Source organism: Salvelinus fontinalis, chromosome 33, assembly GCF_029448725.1.
Source record: "Salvelinus fontinalis isolate EN_2023a chromosome 33, ASM2944872v1, whole genome shotgun sequence".
NCBI classification, from domain to species: domain Eukaryota; kingdom Metazoa; phylum Chordata; class Actinopteri; order Salmoniformes; family Salmonidae; genus Salvelinus; species Salvelinus fontinalis.
In genome coordinates, this window is record NC_074697.1 from 31,300,514 (window position 1) to 31,316,022 (window position 15,509).

The 15,509-nt window shown below is 42.2% G+C and overlaps 1 protein-coding gene across 1 annotated transcript; it reads left to right on the forward strand.

Moving 5' to 3' along the window:
* Positions 1-221: 221 nt before the first annotated feature.
* On the forward strand, positions 222-4,538 carry LOC129831576 (diablo IAP-binding mitochondrial protein-like). The gene is made up of 6 exons (XM_055894930.1): positions 222-331; positions 487-619; positions 2,404-2,529; positions 2,705-2,815; positions 3,127-3,223; positions 3,854-4,538. The coding sequence occupies exons 1-6, from the start codon at positions 222-224 to the stop codon at positions 4,051-4,053; spliced, it is 777 nt and encodes a 258-aa protein (XP_055750905.1). The 3' UTR covers positions 4,054-4,538.
* Positions 4,539-15,509: the final 10,971 nt, after the last annotated feature.

Genomic DNA, 15,509 nt, shown 5'->3' on the forward strand with positions numbered 1-15,509 from the left:
ATTCAGGAAGCACAGTTGGGCAAAGGAATACAAGACTACAGCAGAAACACAGCATACAAATTTGAAACTATTTTACCACTAGGTGACGACATAGACTTACTTTTTGTCGTAAAGAATTCTGGTAAAGTTTAAAATTATTTATTGAGACTTTAATACATCATATAAATTGACCTAATATAATTTATTTTAGTTGAAGAGTAATAAACGATATTACAAGTAAAATGCAAGCTATTAGACAATGCTGTTTGTGCTACTGGGGGACGGACTTCCTTTTGCTCCTGACCAATATGGCCGCGCTCAGAAGAAGCATTGCATGTCTACATTTCTTCAGGTAAATATCGTTATAATAACAACTGCATCATTGCACCCTAATTCATTGTATTCGTACGCAAACAGAAACAGTTTCGTCTTAGATAAGTATCGAATTGCTGTAATCACTATAGCTTGCTAATATCAGTGTTGTTGTTTACTCTCATTACCTTGCAGGAGCACAGCAGCGACTGTCCTCAACAGTAGGAAACCCTTGCGCCAGAGGCTCGTGCGTTTCAGAGATGTTACCAGAACGAGCTTGGTCTCTTTGAGTGTTGGCAGTGGACTGAGCGCTGTCCCCTTCATGCAGGTAAAGGACCATTTTCTCTCTCTTGCGCGCACGCGCGGGTCACTCATCACTTTATATTAGTGTCATTGAATAATGCTGAACAACTTGAATAAGGCTGACATCATATACAGTGCATTCGGAAGATATTTAGACCCCTTGACTTTTTCCACGTTTTGTTACTTTACAGCCTTATTCTAAAATGTATTAAATAAATAAAAATCCTCATCAATCTACACTCAATAAGCTATAATGACGAAGCCAAAAGAGATGTTGACATTTTTGCAAATGTACAAAAAAATAAAAAACATACATACCTTATTTACACAAGTATTCAGACCCTTTGCTACAAGACTCGAAATTGAACTCGGATGCATCCGGTTTTTATTGATCATCTTTGGGATGTTTCTACAACTTGATTGGAGTCCACCTGTTGTACATTTTATTGAGTAGACAAGATTTGTAAAGGCACACGCCGGTTTATAAGGTCCCACAGTTGACAGTGCATGTCAGAGCAAAAACCAAGCCATGAGGTTGAAGGAATTGTTTGTAGAGCTCCAAGACAGAATTGTGTCGAGGCACAGATCTAGGGAAGGATACCAAAACATTTCTGCGGCCTTGAAGGTCCCCCAGAACACAGTGGCCTCCTTCATTCTTAAGTGGAAGAAGTTCAGAACCACCAAGACTTCCTAGAGCTGGCAGCCCTGCCAAACTGACCAATTGATGGATAAGGGCATTGGTCAGGGAGGTGACCAAGAACCTGATGGTCATTCTGACAGAGCTCCAGAGTTCCTCCGTGGAGAACCTTCCAGAAGACAACCATCTCTGCAGCACTTCACCAATCAGGCCTTTATGATAGAGTGGCCAGAAGGAAGCCACTCATTAGTAAAAGGCACATGACAGACCGCTTGGAGTTTGCCAAAAGGCACTTAAATACTCTCAGACCAGGAGAAACCATTTTCTCTGGCCTTATGAAACCAAGATTGAACTCCTTGGTCTGAATGCCAAGCGTCACGTCTGGAGGAAACCTGGTACCATCCCTACGGTGAAGCATGGTGGTGGCAGCATCATGGTGTGGGGATGTCGTTCATTGGCAGGGACTGGGAGACTAGTCAGGATTGAGGGAAAGATGAACAGAGCGAAGTATAGAGAGATCCTTGATGTAAATCTGCTCCAAAGCGCCCAGGACCTCAGACTGGGGCGACGGTTCACCTTCCAACAGGACATTGGCCCTAAGCACACAGCCAAGACAACGCAGGAGTGGCTTCGGGACAAGTCTCTGAATGTCCTTGAATGGCCCAGCCAGAGCCCAGACTTGAACTCGATTGAACATCTCTGGAGAGACCTGAAAATATCTGTGCAGCGACACTCCCCATCCAACCTGACAGAGCTCGGGAGGATCTGCTGAGAAGAATGGGAGAAACTACCCAAAAACAGGTGTGCCAAGCTTGTAGCGTCATATCTAAGAAGACTCAAGGCTGTAATCCCTGCCAAAGGTGCTTCAACAGAGTGCTCAGTAAGGGTCTGAATACTTATGTAAATGTGATATTTCAGTTATTAAAAATTTTAAAAAATAAAACAATTCTGAAAGCCTGTTTTTGCTTTGTCATTATGGGGTATTGTGTGTGGATTGATAAGGGGGAAAAACAATTTCATCCATTTTAGAATAAGGCTGTAACGTAACAAAATGTGGGAAAAGTCAGGGGGTCTGAATACTTTCCGAATGCACTGCACATGAATGCCTTAATCGTAAAAATCCCCCCTTTCAGCTCATATATTGAACTTTTTCTGTTTCTCTCCCTATCCAGCAAGTGGAGAACCTCTCTCATGAATCCCTGATCCGAAGCGCATCCTCTATGGTTACAGACAGTGCAAACACTTACCTCTCCCAGACCACTCAGGCTCTCGTAGACTCCATCACACAATATTCCAAAGTAAGTACCTGAAGGGGTCATAGTGGATTTTTGTTATCGTATATGCTAAGATGTACAGTGTGATAATTATTTCCATAAATATCAAATGCTAATTTAACCAGTAAGGCAATGGCATCATGCTACCTAAATGACCCTTCATGTTTTTAACCGTTTGTTTTGTTTGCGTTGTCCTCAGGCTCTCCACACCCTCATCGCCCTTCAGAGGAGATATCTGGCTTCACTGGAAAAACTCTCCACTGCTGAGGAGGATGCCATTTGGCAAGTGATCATTGCCCAGCGTGTTGAAGTAGGTGTATGAAATGTGTACTCAAAATAAACCAAAATTACACTGTTGTCTTAAGTCATCTTTCAGAAAAAATATATGTTCCTGTATTTTTGTATCCAGCCATCTGGAAAAGCTATGTCTTTAGGGTGTCTTGTTTATTTCCAAAGAACTTTTAACTTGATTTACAATCTAAAATAGTAAATGCTTTAGTCACTCCTGTTTGCCTTTTCAATTTTTGTCACTGATGTTCTAAAAGTAAATATGGTTTGAGTACTATAAACTTCTCAAGAATGTAATGAAATGTTCTGATGGGTTTCTCTCTGTTCTGTCAGGTTGGTGACAGACTAGATGAATGCAACCGCTTCGAGTCAAACTGGATTAATGCCGTCAACCTTTGTGAAATGGCAGCTGAGGCAGCATACAACACAGGTATGTTTATTACCAGTGACATTGCTGAAAAGGTTGTGTTAAACATGTGTGTGATTGTCCATCAGTGTTTTGTTACTTGTCATGTTTTTGTTTGGACCCGAGGAAGAATAGCTCCTGCTTCGGCAAAAGACAATGGGGTTCGAATAAATCAATACAACCTGTTTATCACTAAATTGAGGAACTTAACAACAACCTGATGCTCCTTGCTCCCCATGACAGTTAGCATTCCTCAGTCATTACTGTTATTCTCACACAAACGTTAACCTGCCAGTGCAGTAATAAACCTACGAGCTCTAATAAAGGCCCCCATAATGTTTGTTTTTCTCCATCTCACTACTTTGTAGTTTGCTGTTTATGCCCCTCTTTTTCAAAACCTGTCAGTCTCACTCTTTGGCCAATGTATGGATCAGTAGCTGTTAGTGAATACAGCTTTGTGATGGTAAAGAAGGCTTAAACCTCCAGGTCACCATGTACTCTAATTCCCATGATGCAGCACAATAGAGAAATGATGGACAAGGGCACCTGCTCAGTGTCACCCGTTATCATCATGGATTGAAGGTTTCATCTTCGGCCCCTTTCTCTGTTATGGTGAAATTTGACTAAGACCACCGTCTTATGTTTGTTTCCCAGGAGCTGAGCATGCATCCGTCACAGCCAAGACCAATTTGCAGGTGGCCAAGGTTCAGGTGGAGGAGGTCCGGCAGATATCTGTGGATGCTGAGAGGAAGCTGACTGAGACCCAGGCCGAGGAGATCCAGAGGATGGCAGAGTATGCCTTCATAGAGAGTGGCGGTGATGACGTGCATGAGGCTTACATCAGAGAGGACTAAGACTAATCCTGAGAGTAAAACAAGTTTGAGTAATTTATTGTGGTTTAAATCCTCAACAAGTAGACAGTACACAGTCCATCATTTGAGAAGGTCAGGAGTTTTGAGCCATTAGGGTTGTTGTTTATATAAAATTATTATGATAAACAAAAAGAATGTAGAGAATTTAGTGGTGAATTGAATAACACCAATCTTATTTAATAACACAAAGTTATTATATTTTAGTGGATGTAATGTCATGCTTCCTTGTTTATAAAGCTGAGTTGATTACAATTTCATGCACTTATTTGAATTTGAACTGTAACATTAAATTATAATATTTATTTGAATACAGCTATGAATAACAACTTCAAGTCTTTAAACTGAAAATAATAATTGACAATCATGGACTATGGTCAACATAGCAGTACAGTATGGTGGCATTTGTTTATTTGTATTTTATGATATGTAAATTAAATAACTTTATAATAAAAAGTATATTTTCCATATAGCTGTTTGGATTGTATTCTGTTTCTTTTGGTTTATTGGACATTTTCTCCAGAGTGAATATACTTGTCAGTATGGATTTGAATACTCAAAGTTTACAATACAATTCAGCTGAAGAATAAAAAATAAAACAATTGTCTAGCTTTTACAGAAAAGGAGGGAAGTTAATATTTATCATTATGTTATGGGGTTGCCTGAGAGTCCGTGTGAGTTCTGTAAAAATGTGGTTTTTGGCAGTAAGGATTTTTCTTTACTGTTAATTGTGGGTGAGACTAGATGTCATAGTTGGGAACTGTGTCTCTGCCAACCTGGAGAGAAAAATACCACTTGTGGTCCTCTTGGGGACATATCTTGTTTGCTAAAGTGGTCTGTTAACTATTAACTCTGCATAAAACCAGTGACGTCATTTGAGACATTCATTGACCAATCTAAACGAGGTGCCAACTATTTTTAGGGTTTCAGGTACTTTTTATGCCAAGAAGAACTTCATTTTTTGCATGTTGTCAGAAAACCGTTTTTTTATATACACATCTAGTAGTTGATGGCAAAGTGCTGTTTTTTTTCCCTCACTAATTTCTCAGGATTTCTGAAAGAGGAAATATCAAAATGTTTCTTGGTACTTGGATCTGCCCCTCCACCATGTCTTTGTTATGTCTGCCCTTTCACTCAACACTTTTTATTCTTTGCTAATAATCCGCACACATTTCCTCCTCACAGCTTTCAGTCTATTTTGCTAACCCCTGCTGTCATCACCCAATCCACCATGTCACCTAAACCAAGGGCTCTGACAACATACAAAATAACATTAAGATACGAGGTCAATGGGTTTGGAAAACAGGTTGATACTTGAATTGGCTTCTCTTTTAGGTCAGTTTATGTTTATTTGACATGTTTATTTAGTTTTTAATATTACCTTGAACATAAGGCAAACCAGTGATCGTGTGTGTAATGTCTGGTACTGTTTCTTTCTTTGTGAAGAAGAGAAAGGAAATGGTACAAAAACAATTCTCAATCTATGAGAGTGTAATGTGTTGTCCATTAGACACACAGAAGGCTGGGGGGACATGTGAACAGGTGAATGAATGAGCTGAAGATAACTTGTGTCAGCTGTCAAAGTTCATGATGTGGGAAGCAGTTCAAAGCAAAACTCACTAGACTATGAAAGAGCTCTTTGGACTGTGTGAAACATTTGAGCAGCTTTATGGATTGCTTTGTGAATTCTAATTAGACACTTTTTTAATAGAAATGTAGAGTTTTACTTTAGTGTTTTACTTTGTCTCATTGTGTGGTAATTGTATGGATTTCTTTAATACTTGATATAACTATCTTTATGAGGTTTTATGGAGTCAAATGGAACTGAAACAGAAAATCCCCAAACATAGATAACTGTATAGCATGCTCTGTGTGTTCTTTACTGTTTGACCTTCATGTGTAATATTGTTTTAGTGTAAAAATGTACCTGTAGATGGCAGTCTAAATCTATAATAAAATACAATAAAAGGCTCAATTCAATCAAACCTGGAATTCCAGTATTTCCGTTTTTTCTCAGTGGGGTGTGAGCATTTTTTTGGAACAATGACAGAACTCTGTCTTTAAACTCCTAGTAGATCAATACGTTTTCTTTGCAGTTACTTCACACCAACAGCAAGGTTAAGAAGGTGGAACAGCACTTCTTCAACCTCAGGAGGCTGAGGAAATGTGTCTTGGCCCCTAAGACCTCACAAAATTCTACAGATGCACCATTGAGAGCTTGTTGTATGGATGTATTACTGCATGGTATGGCAACTGCAAAGCCTACAATCACAGGACTCTCCAGAGGGTAGTGCCTTCAGCCCGACGCATCATCGGTGGCACACTGCCTGCCCACCAGGACAACTACAGCACCCGGTGTCACAGGAAGGCCAAAAAGATCATCAAGGACATTGGCCATAGCCTGTTCCCCCCACTACCATCTAGATTCTAGAAGGTGGAGAGTCTCAGACAGAACAGGAACATCCAAGCTGGGACCGAGAGATTTCTATCTCCAGGACATTAGACTGTTAAACAGTCACCACTAGCCAGACTCCGTCAGTAGCCACCTACTACAGCATGATGTACTACAGGACACATAATGCTCTGTAACAATATCCTGTGTTAACTTACTAAACAGTTTCCTAAAGCCAACACTGTGGTGTCCCAGCTCTATATTCTTACAGCTACCACCGAGTACTCGACCCTGAACCTTAGAGACTGCTGCTCTATGTACATAGAGTCATTGAACACTGGTCACTTTATTAATAATGTTTACATACCGTTTTTCCCACTTTATACTGTACTGTATGTCTACTGCTGTACATATCATTCTTACTGTATATCTTGTGTAAATTCATCTGGTGTATATACGTATAGATTGTACACTGCTCAAAAAAATAAAGGGAACACTTAAACAACACAATGTAACTCCAAGTCAATCACACTTCTGTGAAATCAAACTATCCACTTAGGAAGCAACACTGATTGACAATAAATTTCACATGCTGTTGTGCAAATGGAATAGACAAAAGGTGGAAATTATAGGCAATTAGCAAGAAACCCCCAAAAAAGGAGTGATTCTGCAGGTGGTGACCACAGACCACTTCTCAGTTCCTATAATTCCTGGCTGATGTTTTGGTCACTTTTGAATGCTGGCGGTGCTCTCACTCTAGTGGTAGCATGAGATGGAGTCTACAACCCACACAAGTGGCTCAGGTAGTGCAGTTCATCCAGGATGGCACATCAATGCGAGCTGTGGCAAAAAGGTTTGCTGTGTCTGTCAGCGTAGTGTCCAGAGCATGGAGACGCTACCAGGAGACAGGCCAGTACATCAGGAGACGTGGAGGAGGCCGTAGGAGGGCAACAACCCAGCAGCAGGACCGCTACCTCCGCCTTTGTGCAAGGAGGTGCACTGCCAGCGCCCTGCAAAATTACCTCCAGCAGGCCACAAATGTGCATGTGTCTGCTCAAACGGTCAGAAACAGACTCCATGAGGGTGGTATGAGGGCCCGACGTCCACAGGTGGGGGTTGTGCTTACAGCCCAACACCGTGCAGGACTTTTGGCATTTGCCAGAGAACACCAAGATTGGCAAATTCGCCACTGGCGCCCTGTGCTCTTCACAGATGAAAGCAGGTTCACACTGAGCACATGTGACAGACGTGACAGAGTCTGGAGATGCTGTGGAGAACGTTCTGCTGCCTGCAACATCCTCCAACAGGACCGGTTTGGCGATGGGTCAGTCATGGTGTGGGGTGGCATTTCTTTGTGGGGCCGCACAGCCCTCCATGTGCTCGCCAGAGGTAGCCTGACTGCCATTAGGAACCGAGATGAGATCCTCAGACCCCCTGTGAGACCATATGCTGCCACGTGCACATTTGTGGCCTGCTGGAGGTCATTTTGCAGGGCTCTGGCAGTGCACCTCCTTGCACAAAGGCGGAGGTAGCGGTCCTGCTGCTGGGTTGTTGCCCTCCTACGGCCTCCTCCACGTCTCTTGATGTACTGGCCTGTCTCCTGGTAGCGCCTCCATGCTCTGGACACTACGCTGACAGACACAGCAAACCTTTTTGCCACAGCTCGCATTGATGTGCCATCCTGGATGAACTGCACTACCTGAGCTACTTGTGTGGGTTGTAGACTCCGTCTCATGCTACCACTAGAGTGAGAGCACCGCCAGCATTCAAAAGTGACCAAAACATCAGCCAGGAAGCATAGGAACTGAGAAGTGGTCTGTGGTCACCACCTGCAGAATCACTCCTTTTTTGGGGGTGTCTTGCTAATTGCCTATAATTTCCACCTTTTGTCTATTCCATTTGCACAACAGCATGTGAAATGTATTGTCAATCAGTGTTGCTTCCTAAGTGGACAGTTTGATTTCACAGAAGTGTGATTGACTTGGAGTTACATTGTGTTGTTTAAGTGTTCCCTTTATTTTTTTGAGCAGTGTATTTGTATTACTGTTACAGTGCTATTTGGTTTGTTAATTGGATACGTTACAAGATTTCTTGATGTTTTTTATAATAAAAAAAAAAGATTATTATTTGTGCACTTGTTTGCCATTTTACTGCATTGTTAGGAGCTAGTCACATAAGTATTTCGCTGCACCCGCTATAACATCTGCTAAACTGTATACGCGACCAATAAACTTTGACTTGACTAAATCAAGAGGATCAAAAATGGAAGTATAACTATTACGGGCAGAATTATGGCCAATTACTCTCAATAAGCATATTGTGTGCAGAATTCCTCAATCGGTTTCATCACAATCCAAATCCATCTATTCAATACATAGGCTGGTTTGCTCATAGTTTTGTAGACGTTCCATTGGCGCCCAGAAACACAGTCCATAAAAGAAGAAAAGACGTAGACGTTCCATAAAAGAACACAACTGATATGAATGTATAGGCCGCAATCCACACCAAAGCAAAGCTCTAAAATGGAAGGTTACAATGTTGGAGATGATGACAGTAGGAGTTAGACAGTAGTATTTATTGATTGCCTGGAAACAGTGAACACAATTTCACACATTTTTCTGATGAAAACAATTTGTTAATTTTCGTTAATCAAAACACTTAACAATGAATTTTGTATTAAAGTTTAGCAAAAGGTGGTTTAAGATATGCAAGTCAGGTACAAAGCAAGTCAATTATCAGAAGTTCTGTAAATCTATTTAAGCATTTGGTCGTTGCCATTCCGCTATAGATATGTTTCAACATAGATCACAAAATTGCTTGTATGAGGTTGAGAAAAACTGTAATTACATAGTAGTTTGACAATACTTTCTCATACCTCAGTAGAAAGCTGCACACTAAGCTCTGGACAGAGAGACATTCATATGACTGGATAACGTCCTTATGTAGCCAAAGCTAACATAACCCTTTTTTAACATGACAATCAATTGTTAGAGATCAGAAATACAGTGCATTCGGAAAGTATAACCCCTTGACTTTTTCCACAATTTGTTATGTTACAGCCTTATTTTAAAATGGATTGAATAAAAAAAATCTGTATAAATCTACATGCAATACCCCATAATGACAAAGCAAAAACAGGTTTTTAGAAATGTGTGCAAATGTATTAAATATAAAAAACAGAATAGCTTGTATACATGTATTCAGACCCTTTGCTATGAGACTTGAAATTGAGCTCAGGTGCATCCTGTTTCCATTGATCATCCATGAGATGTTTCTACAACTTTACCTGTGGTAAATTAAATTGATTGGACATGATTTGGAAAGGCTCACACCTGTCTATATAATGTCCCACAGTTAAAAGTACATGTCAGAGCAAAAACCAAGCCATGAGGTTGAAGGAATTGTCCATAGAGCTCCAAGACAGGATTGTGTTGAGGCACAGATCTGGGGAAGGGTACCAAAAAATGTCTGCAGCATTGAAGGTCCCCAAGAACACAGTGGCCTCTATCATTCTTAAATGTAAAAAGTTAGGAAGCACCAAGACTCCTTCTAGAGCTGTACGCCCAGCCAAACTGAGCAAACGGGGAGAAGGGCATTGGTCAGGGAGGTGACCAAGAACCCGATGGTCACTCTGACAGAGCTCTGACAGAACTCCAGAGATCCGCTGTCAGGATGGGAGAACCTTTCAGAAGAACAACCATCTCTGCAGTACTCCACCACAGTAAAATGGCGCCGGAAGAAATGGCAGGAGTTTTACTGGCTCACAACCAATTGTGCTATTATGTGTTTTTTTCGCGTTATTTGTAACATATTTTGTACATAATGTTTCTGCAACCGTATCTTATGGCAGAAAAGAGCTTCTGGATATCAGGACAGCGATCACTCACCTCGGATTAAAAAAATATTTTTTGAACAACAAGCAAGACTCACATGATATTCTCCAAACACCCGGCAGGGCCGACATCCCAGTTATTCGCAAGAGGAAGCGACGCAGCTACAGAGGATGAAGAGCCGGATGCCTCGTCAGAAGGCGAGTAGGAAAGCTGACGTTACCGTCAATATTACTCGCCAACGTGCAATCATTGGACAATAAATTAGACGAGGTACGATCATGAATATCCTACCAACGGGACATCAAAAACTGTAATATCCTATGTTTCACGGAATCGTGGCTGATTGACGACATGGATATTCAGCTAGCGAGATATACGCTGCACCGGCAGGATAGAACAGCACACTCCGGTAAGACGAGGGGGGGCGGTCTGTGCATATTTGTAAACAACAGCTGGTGCACGAAATCTAAGGAAGTCTCTAGATTTTTCTCGCCGGAAGTAGAGTATATTGTGATAAAATGCAGGCCACACTACTTGCCTAGAGAGTTCTCAGCTATACTTTTTGTGGCTGTTTATTTACCACCACAAACAGATGCTGGCACGAAGACCGCACTCAGTCAGCTGTATAAGGAAATAAGCAAACAGGAAACCACTCATCCAGAGGCGACGCTCCTAGTGGCCGGGGACTTTAATGCAGGGAAACTTAAATAATTTCTACCAAATCTCTATCAACATGTTAAATGTGCAACTAGAGGGGGAAAAAATCTAGATCATCTGTACTCCACACACAGAGACGCGCACAAAGCTCTCCCTCGCCCTCCATTTGGTAAATCCGACCACAACTCTCTCCTCCTGATTCCTGTTTACAAGCAAAAATGAAAGCAGGAAGCGGCAGTGACTCGGTCTATAGAAAAGTGGTCATATGAAGCAGATGCTAAACTACAGGACTGTTTTGCTATCACAGACTGGAATATGTTCCGGGATTCTTCTGATTGAGACAATGAGGAATACACCACATCAGTCACTGGCTTTATCAATAAGTGCATCGAGGACATCGTCCCCACAGTGACTGTAACAGGGCTAAGATTGAATCATACTACATGGGCTCTGACGCTCGTCGGATGTGGCAGGGCTTGCAAACTATTACAGACTACAAAGGGAAGCACAGCCGCAAGCTGCCCAGTGACACGAGCATACCAAACGAGCTGAATCACTTCTATGCTCGCTTCGAGGCAAGCAATACTGAGGCATGCATGAGAGCATCAGCTGTTCCGGATGACTGTGTGATCACTCTCTCCGCAGCCGACGTGAGTAAGGCCTTTAAACAGGTCAACATACACAAAGCTGCGGGGCCAGATGCATTAGCAGGACGTGTGCTCCGGGCATGTGTTGACCAACTGGCAGGTGTCTTCACTGACATTTTCAACATGTCCCTGATTGAGTCTGTAATACCAACATGTTTCAAGCAGACCACCATAGTCCCTGTACCCAAGAACACAAAGGCAATCTGCCTAAATGACTACAGACCCGAAGCACTCACGTCCGTAGCCATGAAGTGCTTTGAAAGGCTGGTAATGGCGCACATCAACACCATTATCCCAGAAACCCTAGACCCACTCCAAGTTGCATACCGCCCAAACAGATCCACAGATGATGCAATTTCTTTTGCACTCCACACTGCCCTTTCCCCCCTGGACAAAAGGAACACCTATGTGAGAATGCTAGTCATTGACTACAGCTCAGCGTTCAACACCATAGTACCCTCAAAGCTCATCACTAAGCTAAGGAACCTGGGACTAACCACCTCCCTCTGCAACTGGATCCTGAACTTCCTGACGGGCCGCCCCCAGGTGGTGAGGGTAGGTAGCAACACATCTGCCACGCTGATCCTCAACACTGGAGCTCCCCAAGGGTGCGTGCTCAGTCCCCTCCTGTACTCCCTGTTCACCCACGACTGCGTGGCCAGGCACAACTCCAACACCATCATTAAGTTTGCAGACGACACAACAGTGGTAGGCCTGATCACCGACAACGACGAGACAGCCTATAGGGAGGAGGTCAGAGACCTGGTCGGGTCCTGAGATCCTCAAAAGGTTCTACAGCTGCAACATCAAGAGCATCCTGACCGGTTGCATCACTGCCTGGTACGGCAATTACTCGGCCTCCGACCGCAAGGCACTTCAGAGGGTAGTGCGTACGGCCCAGTACATCACTGGGGCAAAGCTGCCTGCCATCCAGGACCTCTACACCAGGCGATGTCAGAGGAAGGCCCTAAAAATTGTCAAAGACCCCAGCCACCCCAGTCATAGACTGTTCTCTTTACTACCGCATGGCAAGCAGTACCGGAGTGCCAGGTCTAGGACAAAAGGCTTCTCAACAGTTTTTACCCCCAAGCCATAAGACTCCTGAACAGGTAACCAATTGGTTACCCGGACTATTTGCACTGTGTGTGCCCCATCAGGGTGTGGGGATATTTTTCAGCGGCAGAGACTTGGAGACTAGTCAGGAGCGAGGGAAAGATGAACGGAGCAAAGTACAGAGAGATCCTTGATGAAAACCTGCTCCAGAGCGCTAAGGACCTCAGACTGGGTCGAAGTTTCACCTTCCAACAGGACAACAACCCTAAGCACACAGCCAAGACAACACTGGAGTGGCTTCGGATGTCCTTGAGTGGACCAGCCAGAGCCCGGACTTGAGCCCGATCTAACATCTCTGGAGAGACCTGAAAATTGCTGTGCAGCGATCCAACCTGACAGTGTCCAACTGTCCAACCTGACAGTCCTTGAGAGGATCTGCAGAGAAGAATGGGAGACACTCTGTAAATACAGGTGTGCTAAGCTTGTAGCGTCATACCCAAGAAGACTCGCGGCTGTAATCGCTGCCAAAGGTGCTTCAAAAACGTACTGAGTAAAGAGTCTGAATACTTATGTAAATGTGATATAATTATAATTTTTTAAATTATATAAATTTGCAAACATTTAAAAAAGAAAACATTTGCTTTGTCATTATTGGGTATTTTGTGTAAATTGACGAGGGAATAAAACAATGTAATCCATTTTAGAATAAGGCTGTAACGTAACAAAATGTGGAAATAGTAAAGGGGTCTGAATACTTTCCGAATGCACTGTAGCTGCTCATAGTAAGCCAGCTGAATAGTCAGTGATGATAATGATTTACAGTAAGAAATCCTTTTAGTGATAATCTGTGAGAATGCATATCTGTAAAGTGACTGAGGTATATTAGTCTAATTGTGTTCCCTCGCGTCCCCTAAGGTCAAGTTAAGCTGCAGAGAAAGTTCATTATAGGGGAGGCACCACTCAAGCTGTAAACAACAGTGTGCAGCGTCAGCACTGGGATGACCTTCATCCTCCCCAGGCTGCTCTTAGATGGCCAAAGAAGGAGAAGGAACAGCGGGGAGGCGGGTGTGGGACATGAGGGTTTGAGGTGTACTAGGGCTGGCTCTCTGGCAATCTCCAATGTGACCAACTGGGGAGGAATGTCAAGTTTAAAAAAGGTTGTTTTTACAGACTGTAAAACCAAGTGCCTCGAACATCAGCCTGTGGATGTGCACCTACTGGTCACAGGAAAGGTAGTGCCAATACAGCTCTGACTGCCAGGGAGGAATTGTAATAACACAATCAGACTAAATGTTTAGTGGGGTCTAGAGGTCTCTCAGTGAGTCACCACTGTTACCAAGGTCACACACCATAAAGGCTCAATAAACCATTTGATTCTAGCACATGAGTTCCTTATTATGTTGATATTTTCCATAGGAAAAGTACTATGCTGCCAATGGTCCCACATTCTGGCCAGATCTATGCTATACCACTACCAAATCCTATAACCTTAGTATAAAATTAAACGGAAATAAATTATTTGATTAATAATCCCATCAAGAAGCTACTGTTTTAAGTATTTCCATTGCACCGAGCAACATTAACATAACATACAATTAATTTCTGAAGTGGTCTGGGGAGAGGGATTGATTAGGATAAATGGGAAGATCTAAGAGAACAAATTATTTTTCAGATACAGCTGTTGTAGGACCTCGCTATGGATATGTCATACACGCCCTAGTGCATACAGAGGTAGAATGAACATATTTATAGATGCAGCCTGCAACAACGTTATAGCTCAGCTTTATATTTGTTTTCTTATGGATCCCTAATATGTCTCTGGTGCTACAAACTAACAAGTGACATATTTGCTGTGTGTCACAGAGAAGCTGTGCTTCAGTATGTTTCTGTTACTGGTTAGTGAGTGTGCAGGGTGAAGGCCTTACTGGTGTATCAGTGCCAGCAATTCTTCATCTGTGTGTGGAATGCCTTTGTGACATGTGACTGCTCTCTCTGCTTGTCTTGCTTGGCACTGTGGCACTACACCAGTTTATTGCTCTAATTCTTCTGTGACACCTTGGGAGGTTGAACTGCCTCTTGATGTTAATATTAACTCTGTCACTTACATTCCCCCATTGTTGCCTTGGAATTTAATGCCTGTGTTTTTGAGCCTATACACAAGTGTTTGTTTTCAGTCTGTGACTTTCTGGGTATATGTTGGTCTGAAAGAATTATGTCATTGTTTATAACTGCAGCCCACTGCTATGAAGCAATTACTTGCTGATATTGTTCTCTCAATATAAGTATTCAAACTATTTTGCTCATATGACTAGGAATCATTGGGGTTTGTTTGTTCTTTATTTGCCAAACAACTGGTGTTCCCTGACAAACATTTGGATTTGCCACTTTCTTGTGTTATCTTGGTATTTTTACAACACAGGAATGCACACAGGAAAACAGACAAGAAAATGCCACAGAAACATTGTTTGGAGAAACACCTTCTGAAATGTGTTGGTAGTAAAGGTGGGTGGTAGCCCAACATTCATTTTCAGGGGAGAATGGGGTATACAGTACCTTCAGAAAGTATTCATACCCCTTGACATATTCCACATTTTGTTGTGTTAAAGTCTGAATTAAAAATGTATTAAATCAATTTTTCTCACCCATCTACACATAATGACAAAATAAAAATATGTTTTTAGAAATGTTTGCAAATTTATTGAAAATTAAATAGAGAAATGTCAAATTTACATAAATATTCACTCCTCTGTGTCAATACTTTGTAAAACCACTTTTGGCAGCAATTACAGCTGTGTCTTTCTGGGTAAGTCTCCAAGAGCTTTCCGAAACTGGATTGCACAACATTTAACCATTATTCTT